This window comes from Pan troglodytes, chromosome 1 (genome assembly GCF_028858775.2).
Source record: "Pan troglodytes isolate AG18354 chromosome 1, NHGRI_mPanTro3-v2.0_pri, whole genome shotgun sequence".
NCBI classification, from domain to species: domain Eukaryota; kingdom Metazoa; phylum Chordata; class Mammalia; order Primates; family Hominidae; genus Pan; species Pan troglodytes.
The window spans coordinates 23,055,460-23,076,174 of NC_072398.2; the positions used below are offsets into that span (position 1 = coordinate 23,055,460).

The window sequence follows — 20,715 nt, forward strand, 5'->3', positions numbered from 1 at the left end:
ACAACAAAACCACTCTTAGTGCATGGCACGTTAGTCAGCTCTATTTAGTACATCTGTTGTCATCATTAAGTAATCAGCACATCATTAATAGTGTGTGCTGTTAAGTCATTTAACTTTTCTAGGCCTCAGTTTTCTCCTCTGTAAAATGGTATGGCTTAACTAGATGACCTCTGAGGTTTCTGTTAGCTCAGTCTATAATTCCGTGATTTGGAACCTATATAAGTAGTTCCTCCCTAGGTCTAGGAAAGTTTTCTTTCCCTACCTATACTTACTAGAAGGAGCGATTTTGCTTCCTTAGTGCATAACAACGTGCTTTCTCAGAAATCCTCTGAAAAAAGAAATGTTAAATTTTCCTTGACTAGAGAGGTTTCATTGCCAGCATTTTTAGCAGGAATGAAATGGAGAGTATAATTTATTGGAAGTACTGTGAAGAGAGGGAAGGAAATGGCATCAAAGTCCATTAACACTTGTTGGTAAGGAGCATATATGGAATGATGACACAATAAAAAGTTAATATCCATTGAGCATCTTCTATGTGGGAAGCACTGTGCTAGCATGTATTATCTCATTTAATCTTTGCAACAACCCTACTAGATAGATATTCTTATAATCCCCATTTTGCAGTTGAGGAACATGAGGCACAGAGAGATTAAGAAACTTCCTTAACATCACACAGCTAGATGGTGATAGAGGTGGAATTTGAACATATATAATCTGATTCTAATACCCACGCTCTTAAACCATTATGCTATACTGAATTGATTCCAGGTACAGCGTCAATTGATTTAAATAACTAGAATGCTTTAAATGAGAACATACGGTTTAACAACTAACAATCCTATGAAAAAGTTGAAAGACGAATATAACAAACATTGCTTACACATTTATCAATTAACATTTTGCTCCATTTAATTTATCTCTATAGAAGATCTCCTTTTCAAAAAAGCAAATGGCAGACATCATGATGCTCCAATAAACAAGGACAATCTCCTAAATAACAATGCCATTATCACAGACAAGACTATAACAATTAAGAGACAAATTTAATAACCTTTAGTTTGCTTTTTAGATAAGTCAAATCTCCTTTTAGATCATTGAAATTGCATTGCTAAAAAACAAACTCTTACCAAGATCTGATTTTTTTCTCTTCTCAGAAATCATATTCCATGCCCATCAGCATTGAATTTCAGCGGAGATATGCAACAATTGTTCTGGAGCTTGAACAGCTGAACAAGGACCTAAACAAAGTTTTGCATAAAGTTCAACAGTATTGCTATGAGGTAAGTGATATGTATAGATTTCCCTCCATATTTGTATTTGAAGCTTAATCCTTTTACTTTCACACTTTAGAAAATCCATACCAAGCCAATATCTTCATAAAGTCCTTTAGCAGAACTGTATTATATAAAGTTTCTTACTCCTCCCAGCGTCAGTGTTGAAGAGTGCTTTATACACAGAAAGCTGTCAATTCTGAGTTTTTTGGTTCAAGATACAAATGATAAGGCCCTCCAAAAAAATTTGGAAAAATCCAGAAAACTAATTACTCTTAATTCTACTACCCCAGAAACCAAATTTTGTTGTTGTCATTGTTTTTTCTTCTTATTTATTTATTTATTTATTTATTTATTTTGAGACAGGGTCTAGCTCTGTTGACCAGGCTGGAGTACAGTGATACAATCTTGCAATCTTGGCGAACTACAGCCTCAACTTCCCAGGCTCAAGCTATCCCCCAACCTCAGCCTCCTGAGTAGCTGGAACCACAGGTGCACGACATGCCCAGTTTATTTTTTATAGAGATGAAGTCTCGCTATGTTGCTCAGGCTGGTCTCAAACTCGTGGGCTCAAGCGATCCTCCTACCTTGGCCTTCCAAAGTACTGAGATATAGGCGTGAGCCACTGTGCCCAGCCCCAAAGACCAAATTTTGCTTTATTTCTTCTTAGTCTTTTTTGGGTTTTTTTTTGTTTTTGTTTTTTAAACAATACCTGCTTTTTCTCATAAAGTTCTGATCATGCTGGCCATACAATTTTGTTGCCTTCTCTTTTAAACCTTAAATTAGCATTAGAACTATGAATTCTTGAATTTCAAATACATAGATAACAGGGTTATTTGTGAATTTTCATTCACATGTGATCATATGAGAGTGGTTCAACAGTTTCATCCAAAATTTGAGTTTCCTACTACAGGGTAAGAATTAAAATGATTCAGTTGAGTTTAAAATGCTCCTGAATTTGCATACTTTGAGGTTGTGTGTTTCCAGGAAAGCCACCTCTATTTGTGATATCAGATTTTTTTTTTTTTTTGAGACAGAGTCTTGCTCTGTTGCCCAGGCTGGAGTGCAATGGCACAATCTCGGCTCACTGGAACCTCTGCCTCCCAGGTTCAAGCAATTCTTCTGCCTCAGCCTTCTGAGTAGCTAGGATTACAGCTGTGCACCACCATGCCCGGCTAATTTTTTTGTATTTTTAGTAGAGATGGGGTTTCACCATATTATAGGCCAGGCTGGTCTCGAACTCCTGACCTCAAGTGATCCGCCCTCCTCGGCCTCCCAAAGTGCTTGGATTAGAGACATGAGCCACTGTGCCCAGCCGTGATACCAGATTTTTTTTTTTTTTTTTTGAGACAGAGTTTCGCCCTTGTTGCCCAGGCTGGAGTGCAGTGGCATCATCTCGGCCCACTGCAACCTCTCCCTCCCAGGTTCAAGTGATTCTCCTGCCTCAGCCTCCCGAGTAGCTGGGATTACAGGCATGCATTACCACGCCCAGCTAATTTTGTATTTTTAGTAGAGACGGGGTTTCTCCATGTTGATGAGGCTGGTCTCAAACTCCCGACCTCAGGTGATCCGCCTGCCTCAGCCTCCCAAAGTGCTGGGATTACAGGCATGAGTCACCACGCCCAGCAATATCAGATTTTTAAACAGTTGGCTTATTTTCCTGATAGTTGTCAGTCATCCACATAACAATATGCATTGTATTAGTAAATAGATTTTCTCCCCTGGACTAGCAATTATTCACAAGACATGCAGACTATGCAGTCCAGGATGACACATAACAAAGCTGATGGTACATGCAGAAACGGGTTGCTCATCAATCTTTTTGTAGTACCCAAGGCCATTTGTGATAGGCTCCTTTCCTAATGAAGTAAAGTGATTTAATCTTCTCAAAGCTCTTATGGAACTACAATATAGATTTTAAAATAAGAACATATCAGAGAGAACACCATGACTAAGCAATTCTACTTCTCAATATATACCAAAAAGATACATCAACATGTATTTACCAAAATACATATACTAGAATGTTCATAGCATCACTGTTCCTTATAGCCAGAAATCACAAAGTACCCAAATACCCATCAGTACTACAATCAACTAATAAACATGGTATAATTACACAATGGAAATGCTACCCAGCAATGAGAATGAATGAACTCGACTACAACTCAGTGCCATAGATGGATCTCACAAATACAATGTTGAACAAATAAAGTCAGACACGCCGGGTGCGGTGGCTCACGCCTGTAATCCCAGCACTTTGGGAGGCCAAGGCAGGCGGATCACGAGGTCAGGAGATCGAGACCATCCTGGCTAACATGGTGAAAACCTGTCTCTACTAAAAATACAAAAAAAATTAGCTGGGCGTGGTGGCGGGCGCCTGTAGTCCCAGCTACTCGGGAGGCTGAGGCAGGAGAATGGCGTGAACCCAGGAGGTGGAGCTTGCAGTGAGCCGAGATCGCGCCACTGCACTCCAGCCTGGGCAACAGAGCGAGACTCAGTCTCAAGAAAAAATAAATAAATAAATAAATAAATAAAGTCAGACACAAGAGAATATATAATGTATGATTACATTTTTATAAAGCTCAAAAGCTAACCTCTGATGCTAGAAGTCAGGATGGTGATTACCCTGAGGGAGGTGGTACTGGAAGATGGCATTATCAGGGGGTCTGGGGCATTGGTAATATTCTGGTTCTTAATCTAGTTGCTGACTTCTCAGGCATGTTTGATTTGTGAAAACTCATTAACCTGTACACTTTACGATTTGTGTACTTTTATGTATTTATGTATGCTTCAATTTAAATTTTAGAAAAGTATTAAAGGATACAGTTATTCATTGAAGCATTATTGGTAATTAAAAAATATTAGAAATAAACATAAATGCCCACACATAGGGAACTGACTATTTATGGTACATCCACACAGTTGAATACTATGCTGCTGTAAGAGAGGAAGTTCTCTATTTACTGACACGGAGTGATTTCCAGGATATGTTATTAGATGCAAAAAGCAAATACAAAAATACACATACATATTCCAAAGTATATTACGAGTAGGAAATAAGTGGAAATACAATGTATATGTATCAGCTTAATTTTTCAAAAGGAAACAGAAAGGATACATTAGAAACTAATTTGGGAATGGGGTAGGAGTTGGTGAGCAAGAAGGAATGACATTTTTCTGAGTGTTTGTTTCCCCAACAAATACAAGTAAATGCAAACAGAAATAAATGAACCTAACTATATTTCAAAGGAGTGACATAAACTTACTGAAGGGGATAAAAACTGATTCAGATAGCTTGAACATAGCATAGGTTGAGCATCCCAAGTCTGAAATGCTCCAAAGTCCAAAATTTTTTGAGTGCCAAAGTGAAACTCAAAGGAAATGCTCCCTGGAGCAGTTTGGATTTTGGAGTTTTGTATTTGGGATTCTCAACCGGTAAGTATAATGCAAATATTCTAAAATTTTAAAAAATCCTAAATCCAAAACACTTCCGGTCCCAAGCATTTTGGATAAGGGATACTCAACTTGTATTTTGACTGTATACCTTTAGTCTGAACCAAAATTTAAATAAACATTGAACTCTAGTTAGTAGAATTTTTTCTCTTGGTGGCATGCATAGCAGTCCTGAAACTCTTTTTTTTTTTTTTTTTTTTTTTTTTGAGACGGATTTTCGCTCTTGTCCACCAGGCTGGAGTACAGTGGCGCAATCTCGGTTCACTGCAACCTCTGCCTCCGGGGTTCAAGCGATTCTCCTGCCTCAGCCTCCCCAGTAGCTATGATTACAGGCATGTACCACCATGCCCAGCTAATTTTTATATTTTTAGTAGAGACATGTTGGCCAGGCTGATCTTGAACTCCTGACCTCAGGTGATCCACCCACCTCGGCCTCCCAAAGTACTGGGATTACAGGCATGAGCCACCACACCTGGCAGCAGTTCTGAAACTCTTACTGTGTACTCTAGGACTGAGCAAAGAAGCAAATAAGTATATTGAACCTGGGAGGCAGAGGTTGCAGTGAGCTGAGATCGCACCACTGCACTCCAGCCTGGGCAACAGAGTGAGACTGTCTCAAAAAAAAAAAAAAAATTTAGGATAACGCAAGCCAGGTTTCTCACTGTTGAAGAAGGCAGTTATGAAGAGGGGGAAGACTAGAGTGAACCCTGTGGCATTAGATGGGAATAGGGGGAATCAGTATGAATTCATGGTTTATTTTATCTTTATGCTATATGTATAAGTGAGTGTATATGTCTGCTGAGAGATCCAAAAGCAAAGACACCCTAATAGCAAAGAACACACTAGACCCAGATCTTGGTCTCTTAACTCTGTTCTCCAATTTAAAAAAGCAGGACTCCTTGAAAAAGAGACTGATTCCAGACCTGAGGCAGAGAAAGAAGATGAGCCCAGCCCACCTTATTATGCCAAGGAAGTAAAATGTGCCCCCAAATTACGGGGACGTGTCAAAAAGGGCCAGCTTGACAGGGTTCCCACTGGCCAAATCTGGGACAATTTGAGCTTCAGAATAAATAAATATAGTAAGAGATTATAACCCATAGAATAAAAGTCATGTCAGTATGGGTTCATACTGATACTAATTCATTTTTTAAGGGAAACTACTTTGTAGTAAAATGCCAACTAATAAATACAGAAGCAGTGTTAAGAGTGAGAAAAACACCGTTTTGCAACCATCATAGTAATAATTGATATAGACAAGAATCATCAACAGATGCTAAAATTGGTAGGTAAAAGTTTGATGACAAATAGGATGTTTACATAGCCTCAAAGTATCTCTTCACAACTACTTAGTACTTACAAAAAGGAAATCCTTTACTGTAGGGAAATCTGGCAGACACTTAACTTACCAATTGATCAAAGAGAACATCACCAGTAATGGGACAGGTCAACATCACGTGCCTTCTAATAAAGATGCCAGAGAACTCAGCACCACATTTGTAGTATTTCTGCCCAAAAATGCATAACTTCAGTCTAATCATAAGGAAACAGACAAACCCACATTGGGGGATATTACACAAAATAATTGGCTCGTACTCTTCAAAAATACCAAGGAAATACAAACTGGAATGATTAGAGGTAATGAGGCACAGTGTTTGCAACTTATTCTTAAATTAGTAACGGGAAGAATTATACATTCACAGAGATCAAATGGCAGATCAAATGTAGTAAAACATAAACAGTAAATCTGAGTAAATGTTACCAAGAGTTCTTTGTTTTATTCTTTTAACTTTTTTTAGAAGTTTGAAATTATATCAAAATTAAAAATTACAAAAAATAGAAAATAAATCAGAAACTGTTAAAGGAAAAAAAACTTCTAAGGTAAGAGTACCACTTTAGTTTTAAATGCTAGTTTTATAAAAATTAAAATCTGAAAAGAGGGCACAAACACATACAGAAATAATCATGGCTTCTCGAACATGCGTCTCATGCTTCAATCATCTGTATTCAGCTTGCTCCAGACCAGGGGCTCCAGCCTGCAGATCAGCCAACAGATATGAGACGCAGGTGTGAGGAAGAAGCACAGGAAATTGTTCGGCATGCAAATTCCTCAACAGGACAGCCCTGCGTTGAAAATGAAAATCTGACAGACTTAATTTCCAGGCTTACAGCTATTTTGTTACAAATTAAGGTAAATCTTAGAGAAAATATTTTCTTAATTTGACACAAAGCACCCCACGCTAATTTGTTGCTAAGAAATTAATTCATTGATTATATCAGGTATTTTATGACTATATTTGAGCTATAATACAATTAAATTTTGAAATTTTTTTCCCTTTAGTGTCTAGCAGAAGGAGGAGACCTGAATTCCTTTGAATTCAAATCACTTACAGACTCATTAAATGATATCAAGAGTACAATAGACGCTTCTAATATCAGGTAATTCGTTAGGTACACTCTAATCATTTTAATGTGAAGTTCATAGTAATTTTCAGTCCAAGTTTTAAGAATTATGCATATTTGTGAAGTACTCATATATTATTATCCGTTAAATATATTTGTAAGAGCTTTTCACTTATATCCAGCCTATGGACAGAATAGAAATTTCACATGGATTTTGTATATAAAGAAATCAGGACATATATTTAGGTTTGGGGTCAGCATGGAGGTTGAGCTTAGAGGTAGAGCTTCCCCAGTCAGTGAGAGACTCATCTTCTCTTTCCAGCCCCCCGTGTGGCTCCTTTACTTCTTTAGAGCATATTTGTTCAACTACTACTGAAGTAGAATTATGGCTATTAGAGGAGATTTATTCCTTCCCTAAGATTTATCATAGCTGTTTCCTAACTAAAATTCAGGTCTTCTTTTAAAAATTTTTTTCTTAATTTTTTGAAATAAAGTAGTTAACCATGTTTCTTCTTTCTTTAGTTGCTTTCAGAATAATGTAGAAATCCATGTTGCACATATTCAGAGTGGCCTGAGCCAGATGGGAAACTTACATGCCTTTGCAGCAAATAACACCAACAGAGACTGAGTAAAGATTTCATTATTCCAACTGCACGGGACATTGTTTTTGAGAAGTTCTTTTCCTTTATATAGGCTTCCAACACCAAATAACCTAACTGCTGGAAAACAAGGGAAATTTAAATCTCCAAATAAGGCATTTTAATAGACTGTACTGCTTCTTAAACCAGCATTGCTGACCAGCATTATATTTATTTTTCTTTTATTATTCAGATGCAGTAGCATTGCTTATGTTACATATGTTTATATTCACAAATATTTTTAAACTGAAATATCTGAACATAATATAATTTCGTGGAAGAATACATTGACCATTTTTTTTAATGTGCATGAATTCACCGAAACACATGCAGACAACTGCTGCAATGGAGAGTATGAAGAAACCTGGTCTTTTTATTCATGTCGGTGGCAGTGTGGAAATTCCATCCAGAAAATTACAACTCCACTTGATTTAGTTGATCACCATCTCAATCTTCAAAAGATAACATCATGAGGTGTGGGAAGTCCTAGTTTTAAGGAAACCACTGAAATATAGATGGGAAATGTGGACTTTACAAGTATATGTTATATATACTTGCAATGTGACATGGTTCTGTAGATCATTTTATAATAATAAATATTTTAATTTATCATAACTTATATAAAAGAAACCTTTGTTGTTTGTTGAAAGAAAATGAAGGAACGGGGGAAAAAAGGTGCAAAATGCTAAATTTCTAAAAATGGATTTGGCATGTCTTCCCATCAGTTCAGGTCAAAAGTGCATTGTTATGAGATTTATTTTAAAAAAAAATGATAACACACTATTTTCATATTTTTTTGTTTATTTGCACAACTTTTAAACCAGATTACTGGTTAAAATCCAACAGTACACAATTTATAAAGTAAAAAGATTTTATAAGGAAAACAAATATAATAACCAGTGCTGTGAAATGCAGAAGAAAGGCTTGTTTTGGTTGTTTTTCTTTTTTAGGAAAACCCTGCCTAAAATGTTAATCTTGTAAAAAGTATGTATTTGGAATTTTCTTCATTTTAATAGAATATTATAAAGTCAAAATATAAATTTTTTTCAAATTTGGAGTTTAAGATATAGCTGTAGAGGTGGTTTTAATTCCTTTAGATGTCTCATAAAATGAGACTTTTTATATGTTAATGTATAATAAAACTGAAACAAGATTATTTTCCATTTGAAATTTTTGTATAGTTTAAAAAGGCTTCCGTATTCTTTGTTGGTATTGTGCCACTGCAGAACTTTAGTGCAGAGTTTATATTTAGCTAAACTGTTATGTTAATTAAGAAATGCATAAATCTTCTATTCTTAATATTTGTAATTCTAAATAAATTGATCTATGAAAATTATTATTTTCTATATTTTCATTTAATTCAAGTCAATATGCATTCCTTCTGTTTAAAAAGTTTTGAAGAATTGTAATTTCCATTAAGTTATATTTTTTAGGGGAAACAGTACAGATTACCGAGTCTCTCTGAAGTACCATACCATCCAATGGTATGGATTTTATTTATTACCATACCATACCATCCAGTGATACGGATTTTATTTATTACCATACCATCCAGTGGTATGGTATTAAGCAGGTAAGTTATTTGGCCTGGTATAGACCTAGTGAAAGGTTGATTTTAATATATTCTGCCTAGAATTGGGTATTTTGTGCATTTTTTCTATTTCTTTTTTTTTTTTTTCTCTGTCGCCCAGGCTGGAATGCAGTGATGCAATCTCAGCTCACCACAACCTCCAGGTCTTGGGTTCAAGGGATTCTTCCACCTCAGCCTCCTGAGTAGCTGGGATTACAGGCACGCGCCACCACGCCTGGCTAATTTTTGTATTTTTAGTAGAAACAGAGTTTCACCGTATTGGTCAGGCTGGTCTCAAACTCCCAACCTCAAGTGATCCACCTGCCTCAGCCTCCCAAAGTGCTGGGATTACAGGTGTGAGCCACCATACCCGGCCTGTCTTACATTTCTTAAGGCTTACTTGTCACACTTAAATAGTGCCTCATTTTACACATATTTAATTGAGCACTGTTTATCTTTCAGTGCCTTAATGGGTTGACAGCAGGGACTGTGCTGGAGAATACAGTTGAATTTTATTTCTGTTTTGGGAGGAAGAAATCTATATTTCCAAGTAGTCATGTTGGGTCAGCCATACATTGATTTGAATGATATGCCACTGCTTAACACACTTTCGGAGCTCTAAAGAAAGCTATCAAAGCCAGATTGAGCAAACATGCAAGCACATACATGGCTTTTATTTATATAGATTTGGTTCTGAGTTACTTTAAGCTAGTTCCAAAAGTCACATTCACTCGTAACCATTGAGAATCTACAAAAATATTTGCCCATTAGCATTTTTGAATCAATGCACCTCTCTCCATCTTCATTATCACCACTACTTGCAGCCCAGCTGCCATCATCACTGGCCTGGAACACTGCACTTGTCTCCTAACTTACCTCCCAGCATCTACTCAGCCCTCTTCAAATGCAGTCAGAGGGATCATCTTAAAATGCAGAATGGATCATGTTATCCCTCTGTCTATAAATGCTTTTAAAGTCTTCATTTGGCTTTCAGGACAAATTCAAAACTCTTTTACAAGACCTATAAAGCCATGCATGATCTGGCCCCCCCCCCCCTTCTTTATCTGCTCGTTACTTCACAGGGTCTTTGCACATGCAGTGTGTTCCCTCTCCTCTCCTTGTAACTCTTGATCATCTTCCAGATCTCACCTTCAGCATCACTTTTTCAAGGAAGCTTTGATTAACCACAGCACATCTATTACAATGTCTCCAGATCATATATCTCTCCTTCCAGCACTTGGCACATTTGCAATTTAATATTAATATTTCTTGGAGGTCTTTTGTCTCCTACTAGCCTCTGCTCCATGAGGGGAGGGACTGTTTCTGTTTTTGTTCACCATTTATTTCCAGGTCCTGGTAAAGGGCCTGTTCATGGGCAACAAATAAATATTTGTGTAATGAGTGGGCAAATGAGAGTTTCAAAAAAGCTCTAAGCAACATTAATGTCATCAGAATAAGAGTATGGTCTTCCATGGTGATTTCCTTGAAAGATGAGACAGTAATGACTGGCATGTAGAAATTCTGACTTGGTGATTGCTTTTAAACCTATCACATTACTTTATCATTAGTCCTGACTAACAAGACCACTGCAATATAGGAGGCACTGTATGGTGGTAGACTAATGGGTAGGCTGAGTTTGAGTCCTGGCCATGCCATTTATAAGCTGTATAATTGTGAGACACTACTTAGATTCAGTTTCTTGATCTTTAAAGTAGGAAGATTAGTCCCTGTCTTACATGGTAGGTGTGAGGATAAAATAGATAATGTCTGTAACACATTTAGCAGTTAGGGCCTCTTAGAGTTTGAGAGAGCTGCAGGCTGCTTCTTAGAGGATCCCACAATTTAAAATGTGACAACAGGATTTACATATTTATAGATTTTTACAGTTCACTGGGGAAACAACATGAGACAATATAAAAGCAATAATAAAATAATTACCAGATTTTTTCGTAAGTGCGATTCTTAGTGGACCATAATTTAAAGTGTTATATGTCTTTCAGTTTTGTGGATGTATTTGCAGTATCTCATTTGGCCATGTCACAAGTTTAAATGTAAGTCACAAGTTTAAATGTAAAGCTCTGTGATTGTGAGACCTCCTGAGCACCTCCAGGATGGGCCCTGAGCACAGTGTTAATAGCTAATGTTTATCAGCTCATTTTTGGTTTCAAACAGTTTTCAAAGAATTGGTAAGTACACTTTGCTGCTAAGGCCTCAACTATGTTCTCTTGGCTGCTTTTTGCTGGGGGAATGGCAGGGACAAGGTCTCACTCTGTCACTCAGGCTGAGTGCAGTGGCACGCTCATAGGTCACTGCAGCCTTGAACTCCTGAACTCAAGCAGTCCTCCCACATCAGCCTCCCAATTAGCTGGGACCACAGGCACATGCCACCATGCCCAGCTAATTTTTGTATTTTTAGTAGAGAGAGGGTTTCACCATGTTGGCCAGGCTGGTCTTGAACTCCTGACCTCAAGTGATCTGCCCGCCTTAGCCTCCCAAAGTCCTGGGATTACAGCGTGAGCCACCGTGCCTGGCTTTTTTTTTTTTTTTTTTTTTTCTTCAAGAGACAGGGTCTTGCTATGTTGTCCAGACTGGTCTCAAACTCCTGGGGTCAGGCAAACCTCCCACTTCAGCCTCCCAAACTGCTGGAATTACAGGCATGAGCTACTGTGCCCAACCTCCTGGTTGGTTGCTTGCTTGCTTGCTTTTTTCCTCAACTCCTAAGTGCTTGGAAACTCTTGGTTGGTTTTTGTTGTTTTTGTTTTTTGAGATGGATTCTTGCTCTGTTGCCCAGGCTGGAGTGCAGTGGCACGATCTTGGCTCACTGCAACCTCCACCTCCCAGGTTCAAGCAGTTCTCCTGCCTCCACCTCCTGAGTAGCTGGGATTACAGGCATGTGCCACCATGCCCAGCTAATTTTTGTATGTGGTGGTGTTTTTTGACACAGTCTTGCTCTGTTGCCCAGCTCTTGGTTGCTTTAAATGGTGGATTTGCTACCCTGAAAAGTAAAGTAAAGGCCAGGCGTGGTGGCTCACACCTGTAATCCCAGCACTTTGGGAGGCCAAGGCAGGCAGATGACCTGAGGTCAGGAACTCGAGACCAGCCTGGCCAACATGGTGAAACCCTGTCTCTACTAAAAATACAAAATTAGCTGGGCGTGGTGACGGGCGCCTGTAATCCCAGCTACTCGGGAGGCTGAGGCAGGAGAATCGCTTGAACCCGGGAGGCAGAGGTTGCAGTGAGCCAAGATCATGCCACTACACTCCAGCCTGGGTGACAGAGCAAAACTCCATCTCAGAAAAAGAAAAGTACAAACCACTTGAATAACATCTCTGAAAATTAGGGCATCTGGCATGTATAATCTCATGCTCTTCTAGTAACCATCAAGACATGATGTCCTGGCCCTAGCCAGCTATGGCATCCCATGAGCCTACTTTAAAGCACAGTTTACAAGGAAACCTCACCTGTGGTTGCCTCATACACAGACCATTTCCTTTGACTCTAAAGGAGTTTGAAAACTCTCAAAATATCAAAATATTTTAATTGATCTTAGACTGACTTAGAAACGGTTATTTACATACATTTAGAATTATAAATTGCAAAGAGAAATTTCCCAAAACCAACATACTCATAAAATATTATTAAACATTCAAGCAAAAATGTTTTTAACCAAATTAAATTTCTCAGCTCAGTGGCCTGCTGATATAATATTGATTACTGGCTAAAAACTACATTTGCAGAAACTTTTAGAAATGTCTTTCATGGCCACATAGTATGTACTGAGCAATTGTGGAGTGAAGCACTGTACTAGGAGTTATCTAGAAGAATTCATTTAAATAGAAATTACATTGGAACATTTGTGAAAGACATTTAATCACAAAACTTGCACAGGAAGTACAATAACAAGTGCTAAGGGTAATGGAGTGATCGAAGTAACAGGTGCAAAATCAGGATTACTTAGAGAAAATTTCAGACTTCAGAAGGCAGGTGGGGAGTCCTCGAGTGTTTTGAAAGCAAAAGGTATGAATTTGGTTCAAAACTGAAAGGAGTGACTTTAAGACCAAAGCATATATTGTGGATAGTTGACCTTCAGATTTGCATAGCTGTCCTGCAGGCTAAGGATGATATCAGTTATCTGGGAGGGTAACTGAAAGCTTTTTATAATTTGGTAGCAACTGGAGGCTACCACAGAACCATAGAGTTAATTTTTTTTTTTTTTTTTTTTTTTTTTTGAGAGCCTCCCTCTGTCTCCCAGGCTGAAGTGCAGTGGCACGATCTTAGATCACTGCAACCTCCACCTCCCAGGCTCAAGTGATTCTCCTGCCTCAGCCTCCTGAGTAGCTGGGACTACAGGCTCCCGCCACCGTGCCCAGCTAAGTTTTATATTTTTAGCAGAGATGGGGTTTCGCCATATTGGCCAGGCTGGTCTTGAACTCCTGACTTCAGGTGATCCACCCACTCGGCCTCCCAAAGTGCTGAGATTGCAGGAGTGAGCCACTGCACCTGGCCCACAGAGGGTAATTTTTTTTTAAGTAGTTGAGAAGCTAGAGGCAAGGGGGCTGTCGAAATAATCTGCATGCAGAGTCATTGGAGCTATGATTGAACGTGAAGATGACAGGCCCAATTTTAAAAAGTAATAAACCTAGGATGAGGGTTGAAGAGACGGGGTAGAGTGAGTTTAAGATTATAAGCCTTGGAGGGACCAGGAGAAAATGGCAGCTGTCAAACACAAGGGGAAACTGAGTCAAGCTGAGGCATTCTTGTGAAGAAAATAATGAGTTCTGAACAACCAGTCCAAAAACTAAAAACAGGCCTGGCAAGAAGGCATAGGGATGCAGACCAATGGAATGTGCAGGCTTGGAGAGAACACAGGTAAAAACGAATGAGGGAACTCTGGGGTGGGAGTGTGGGCTTAAAACATCATTGACAAAGTGGCGGGGTACCTTCAAATGTGAGAGGTGCTGTCAAAACCATCATCAAGGTTAACAAGGACATGTCCTTAGCATGGAAGTCAGAAAGGACAGTATGCTGATGTGTCTCTCCCAGGCTGTCAGTCATGGCTCCTCAGAGCTTATCCCGAATTCTCCCAGAATCCTCAAAAGTTACCAAAGGCAGAAAAGATGTGTTCCTCCCATGAGTCCAGCTTTGAACCAATGTCTTCAGAGAGAGGGGAACAGGTTTCAAAATTCTGACCTTGGGAGCTAGAGTCAGAGATGCCCCCTCCAACCCCGTTTGGTTCGGGCAGGCAGTTCACATCTACCTCAGGAGGCAGCTGGGGCTTCAGACATTTCGTTTCAGTTCCAGGAGCACAGTGGTTGAGGATAATCCCCGGCCTAGCCAAAGGTTGGAAGGATTTCCCACTCTGACGCCGAGACTTGGCACGCCTGTTCTGGAACCATACCTGGAAGAGGGGAGAAAATAAAAGCTGCTTTTGGTTGGAGTTTTTTATGCTAACATTATGTTCACAGTTCATACTAGTAAGTTCCAGTTTAACATCCCCTGGCTTCCTCTCCAGAGCCTTGTCTTCAGAAAGCACTTGGGTTGACGATTATAAGTTCAGAGCACCTGGCTTTCCTTGCCTCCCCATTCCCAGATGGAAACATTGGAATAATGCCTAGTTCTATCTACTCTTTAGTTAGAAAAATTTTCATGAAAAATGGGGTCACAAAAACGGAAGCACTTAGAATTCTTAGAAAAAAACTGCATTAAATTATGAAGAAAACCTGTTTTTTAAGGTCTGCACTCCCTTGTCAAACTAATCAAGGAGGTATTTTGCTCATGCCAGCTGTTGAGACTGACAGCTGTATGACCGCCAGGGGTGCAGAGAAAACAAGTCCACTCTCCCAGTGTTTAAATGAGGGCTGCTACTTAAAACTGCGCTTGGACACCGACCACGGGGCTACAGACAGACAAAAAGGCAGGCTTCTCCTTACCAACTCTAAGATTCTGATCTAAATTACTTTAGATAATAAACACGGCCGGGCGCGGTGGCTCACGCCTGTAATCCCAGCGCTTTGAGGCGGGTGGATCACCTGAGGTCAGGAGTTCGAAACCAGCCTGACCAACATGGTAAAACCCCGTCTCTACTAAAAATACAAAAATTAGCTGGGCGTGGTGGCTGGCGCCTGTAATCTCAGCTACTCGGGAGGCTGAGGCAGGAGAATCACTTGAACCTGGGAGGCGGAGGTTGCAGTGAGCCCAGATCGCGCCATTGCACTCCAGCCTGGGCAACAAGAGTAAAACTCCGTCTCAAATAAAAAATAAATAAATAAAAATAAACACACCTTGCACTAGATTTTTCAAACTGAAAACAAGCTCCAGGTGCTTCTCGCTTTACCTCAATTCGCTACATCCTTTCAAATCTAATCCCAAAACGTAACACTTGCCAAGAAAGTAGCATGGGGGTAACTTGGCGAGCCAGCCTTCCCCGCTTTCAGCTACCATTCTCACACTCAAAGCCAGAGGAAAACCCCAACTGCCCCTCATCTGTGTCTTCTTCCTGGATAAAGAAAAAGTGTAAAACTTCTTATCTTCCTGCTGGGAATTACTTTCTGGCCATTTCAGGGGACCGGCTAGCCTCCTAGGAGCCCTTATTATATTAAATAATGAGAGTTAGAAATCGTTCAGTGCAGGCCTAAATTATTTCACACAAGCCTCACAACCACCCTGTGCAGCAGGTGCCGATATCACCCCCTATTTCAGTCTAGTACACAGAGCCTCAGGGGAAGCACCGTGCCTGCAACGTCCCGGGTGTGGCCTCAGGAGCCCGCAGTCCAGACCTTGACTCCGCAGCGCCTCCGCTCCAGCGCGCACTTGCGAACGCAGCGGGCCCTCACCTGGATCCTGGACTCGGGGAGCAGGGTGAGCGCGGCCAGGCGCTCGCGCAAGTGGATGTCGGGGTACCGGGTCCGGCGGAAGACGAGCTCCAGCAGCTGCAGCTGTTCGGCGCTGAAAGACGTGCGCTTGCGGCGCTGCGACGCCGACGGGGCGGCCGCGCCTTTGGGGGGCGCAGGCGAGCCCAGGCTGGCGGGGGGCGGCGGGGCCGGCCCGGGGTCCCGGCCGAGGAAGCCCGCAAAGGTCGCTGGGCCGGGGCCCGCGGGCGGCGCAGGGAGCAGGGCTGCCGCAGGGCTCGGGGGCGGCAGGAGCGCCCCGCCGGCTTGGGGGGCCCGGTACGCTGGGAACGCGGCGCCCTCGGCAAACTGGAGCGCACGGGACTCGGCTGCGGCCATCGCTCCGGAGCCCAGCGCGCCGCTCGGAGGGGCGCGGGCCGCACTTATACCCTCCCGGGCCAGGGGCGGGGAAGGCGGGGCGGCGCGATCAAAGGTGGGCTCGGGGAGACCCGTGTCTCCTCCGGGTGCGAGCCCGCCCCCGGCCCCGCCAGACGCCGGGGAATAATCGCTTCCGCCGGCTGCGGGATGCAGGAGGGAGGCGTGAACTTGGGTCCCGGCCCCCTCCGTGTCCTTCCCCGCCCACCCGCCCGGACGGCGCAATCCACATCCCCGAAGGACTATTTGCCTGGGAGGGGCAGCCCGGAGGGGCCCGGGTGCGCGGGCCGCAGGCGACAGAACTCTCTTCTCCGGGTCAAATCCCCGTTAAGAGCGGCGGAAGCACCTTGCCTGGCCTGTGCCTTACATGGCCTGGGCCTTGAGCCTTGCCCTAGTCCCGTCTGTCCTCATCAAAGCTATTTATTTACCACCCCTGCTATGTGCTAGACCCTGTACCAGGTTGGTCAAACAGCCCGGCCCCTGTCTTCTGCAAGCCTCCCTAACACATCCTGAATCCAAGCGGGGAGGGGGGTGAAGATAAAGGATCCAGGGGGCAGCGCATTCCTCCTGATTAAATGGGTAGGGGGGGTGGGGGGGTCTGGCTGGAATGTCCATGGGCCCACCAATAAAGATACCCTAGGTAGGGCGGGGTTGGCAACGTGCCCCATTAGCAGAGGAGACGGCGCAGTTTGGCCTTTCTGGAGATACTCAACAATGCTTAAGACCCGTCTATTGGATGGGAGGAGATGAAAGCCACCTCATGAAGTTTCCACGCGCCCTGAATCATCATTCTTTCCTCTGCCCCTTGGGGCTCTGAAAGCTCCCATTTTCTCTACTTTGTGCTATGGTTATGGTTTCTCTATCTGCTAGATATAAAGTCTTAGCAAGCAGGAACCCACCTCTCCCTTTCTGAGTTTATTGAGTGTCTGCTTTGTACACCTATTCTGCGTGAGGCGCGGTGCTAGGCCCCTTAGTGAATGTCTGTCGAATTGGATGTCACTGAGCTCTCCTTATTGAAAGAGAAACCCATGGTCCACTATGGGAACTGCCCCACCACAGTGCAAGAACTCAAGAGAGGAACATAGAGGCCCAGGTCTTTTTGCTCCCAGCACCTGAGCGCTGATTTCACGGGGATCACTCACTGTGGTCGACTCAAAGGGAGATCTTTATTGGGAGGATCTTTCAGGGCACAATCCCCGTCCTGTCTCTGCATTCTAGAAGGTCAAAAGACAGTCTCAGAAGAGCTTGGATCTTTTTATCCTGGGTGGACATTCCAGGTGGCAAAGCGGAAAGTTTTCTTGGAGCTGCTGCAGAGAAGAATTTTGGGCTTGATTCTCTCCTGGCTGTGGTAAGGGGTGGGGTTGGCAGGGACTGTGTCCTGTGTAGCCCCTGAGGCTCTTCTGGGCAGCTGATATACTTACCGCCTGCCCTTCCATCTTCCTTCCACCCCTTCTCCTTTCTTTCCCCCTCTTCTCTTGGTTGCAGTGAGCCAAGATTGTGCCATTGCACTCCAGCCTGGGCAACAAGAGTGAAACTCTGACTCAGAAAAAAAAAAAAAAGTTAATTCCCCGGCATCTCCAAAACAGCCAACATCCGTTGGCCAGGTGCAGTGGCTCATGCCTGTAATCCCAGCACTTTGGGAGGCTGAGGCGGGCGGATCACCAGGTCAGGAGATCGAGACTATCCTGGCTAACACGGTGTAACCCCGTCTCTACTAAAAATACAAAAAAAAAATTAGCCGGGCATGGTGGTGGGCACCTGTAGTCCCAGCTACTCAGGAGGCTGAGGCAGGAGAATGGCGTGAACCTGGGAGGTGGAGTTTGCAGTGAGCTGAGATCACGCCACTGCACTCCAGCCTGGGTGACAGAGCGAGACTCCGTCTCAAAATAAATAAATAAATAAATAAACAATTATTAGCCGGGCGTGGTGGCACAAGCCTGTAATCCCAGCTACTCAGGAGGCTGAGGCAGGAGAATTGCTTGAACCCGGGAGGCAGAGGTTGCAGTGAGCCAAGATCACGCCACTGCACTCCAGCCTGGGTGACTGAGTGAGACTCCATCTCAAAAAAAAAAAAAAAAAAAAGAAAAGAAAAAGAAAAAAGAAATTACTTCTCCATGCGAGTGGATTTCCCATTTCACTTGGGATTTTCATTGACTAGGGTTGGAAAGATAGAAGTCATATTGAGTTTCTACAAAAGCACTTGAAATTAAAATGATTTGCTACTTCTCTTCTTTGACAGGCACTTATAAACATATAAATGGTTTTCACTATATCCAAGTTCTAGGTTCCCGACTCAGTTACCCTGCTGCAGGCATACAATGGATATGTATATCACATATCCATTTGCTAATTCTTCTATATTCAATTTTTCAATAGGAAAATGGGAAGAGCCCTATCCTTGACAATATAATTTTTAAAATAATTATTGCAAGTTATTTTCCCAAAACAGATACCCTGTGATGTATAAAGCTCCATAAAGTGCTTTTTTTCTACAGAAGCACATCAGCTGACCAGCTCCAGCATAGCAAACTTAAGTTCAGGGTTAGCTGAAGACAGCAGTCACTGAGATTAGGATCTGGATTCCTCCCTCTCCAGCACCTGGGCGAGCTCACCACTTGATTCGCTGAGAGATTTTGGCCATTATTTACATTTAGTCTGTCAGTAACTTGAAATAGACACAAGGGAAGGCAAGGTGAAATAGAAGACAATCCTCAAGGATGCTTCCTGTATAATGGGGGAAGACCAGTAAATACAAGAGGCAGTAGGGAAAAAAAAACCCAAGATTATCTGGATCCGGGGCCGGTTCTACAGCAGCCCAGTCTGGGCAGGATGGGGCCACTTGGGGTCACTGTCCCGTTCTGCGTCCTCAACATTTCCCACCACGGTTCCTGTCACTGAATCACCCAAATATCACAGAGGCCTGTCTTTCCTCCCCAAGTGCTAAGTACTCTCTTCCCCGGGCTCTCTTTGTTGTTCAAGTCAGGCCCTCCACTGCCTAAGACCTGGCCGAGATCCTGGGTATTTATTAAAGGGAAAACCAGGAAAAGACAGCCGAGGGGAGTCGACGGCTCTGCTTCCACCTTGAGATCCGCAGCGCTGTTTGCCCCTTTGATCCTGGCCTCACTTTGATTTCCTCTCCTCTGGCTGCCCAGGCCTCCACAATTCCTGAAGTTTATTTCAGAACCAGTGGTTACAACAGACTGAAAGACAACACCCCCCAAAAGGTATTAATGTGCCAGGAAAGTGATTAAATCCCCTCGTTAAGAAGCCTTGTTTGTTGTTGTGTATTTGGCACCATATACATTCAAAAACCAAGCACACAATAGATGCTGAACCCAACGTGTATTTTAAAATAGTGATTCCTTTTCTTCCTCCCACTATTTTTGCCTGAAGCCTCGTCTCACACAGAGGAGTCTTTTGCAACCCCAATCCACACAGTTAACCAATAAAGTTAAAATAACATTTCAACCTCAGAGAACAGAATCCAGAAGTTTTCCAAACTTATATCTGCATACTTGAAACGAAGAACTGAAACAACTAGCAGAATATTCTCAAACCTGACATTTGACTGATATTCCTTTCTTCAGTGTATGCACTGAGCACTTGAAATGGGGCTACTGTGACGGAAGAACTGAATTTTTCATTTCATTTTAGCAGATTTGAATTTACCCATAGGTGGCTAGTAGCTTCCATATCTATCAGCACAGCTCTAAACCGTCATCCAGCAAATCACCCTTTTTGTTTGTTTGTTTGTTTGTTTGTTTTGAGATGAAGTCTCTCTCTGTCACCCAGGCTGGAGTGCAGTGGTGCGATCTCAGCTCACTGCAAGCTCCACCCCCCAGATTCATGCCATTCTCCTGCCTCAGCCTCCTGAGTAGGTGGGACTACAGGCGCCTGCTACCATGCCCAGCTAATTTTTTGTATTTTTAGTAGAGACGGGGTTTCACCATGTTAGCCAGGATGGTCTCGATCTCCTGACCTCGTGATCCACCTGCCTCGGCCTCCCAAAGTGCTGGGATTACAGGCGTGAGCCACCGCACCCGGCCAATCACCCTTTTTTGATAATTTTATTTTATTTACTTTTTTCGAGACAGGGTCTTGCTCTGTCACCCAGGCTG

At 42.4% G+C, this 20,715-nt stretch overlaps 2 protein-coding genes across 5 annotated transcripts in view; one reads left to right on the plus strand and one right to left on the minus strand.

Annotated features, from left to right (window-relative positions):
• LIN9 (lin-9 DREAM MuvB core complex component) overlaps positions 1 to 9,101 on the plus strand; it is a 79,330-nt gene extending 70,229 nt beyond the window's left edge. For all 4 annotated transcript variants that reach the window (XM_054674661.2, XM_024352196.3, XM_024352198.3 and 1 more), the window contains 4 exons: positions 1,155 to 1,280; positions 6,736 to 6,915; positions 7,066 to 7,163; positions 7,650 to 9,101. In XM_054674661.2, the coding sequence (XP_054530636.2) occupies positions 1,155 to 1,280; positions 6,736 to 6,915; positions 7,066 to 7,163; positions 7,650 to 7,755 (510 nt within the window). In that variant the 3' untranslated portion in view covers positions 7,756 to 9,101. The remainder of the gene's footprint in view (positions 1 to 1,154; positions 1,281 to 6,735; positions 6,916 to 7,065; positions 7,164 to 7,649) is intronic.
• A 3,738-nt stretch (positions 9,102 to 12,839) lies between these two features.
• MIXL1 (Mix paired-like homeobox) lies at positions 12,840 to 16,596 on the minus strand. The gene is made up of 2 exons (XM_016939878.4): positions 16,169 to 16,596; positions 12,840 to 14,733 (listed from the first exon to the last, which is right to left on the minus strand). Exons 1-2 carry the CDS (start codon positions 16,559 to 16,561, stop codon positions 14,428 to 14,430), a joined length of 699 nt encoding a protein of 232 aa, XP_016795367.2. The 5' UTR covers positions 16,562 to 16,596; the 3' UTR covers positions 12,840 to 14,427.
• Positions 16,597 to 20,715: the final 4,119 nt, after the last annotated feature.

Excerpts from the sequence above, each read along its gene's own strand:
- MIXL1 (XM_016939878.4), bottom strand. The coding sequence starts at position 16,561 with ATGGCCGCAGCCGAGTCCCGTGCGCTCCAGTTTGCCGAGGGCGCCGCG. Across the intron at positions 14,734-16,168 it reads TCCCCGAGTCCAGGATCCAG|GTATGGTTCCAGAACAGGCG; the intron begins GTGAGGGCCCGC and ends CCCCTCTTCCAG.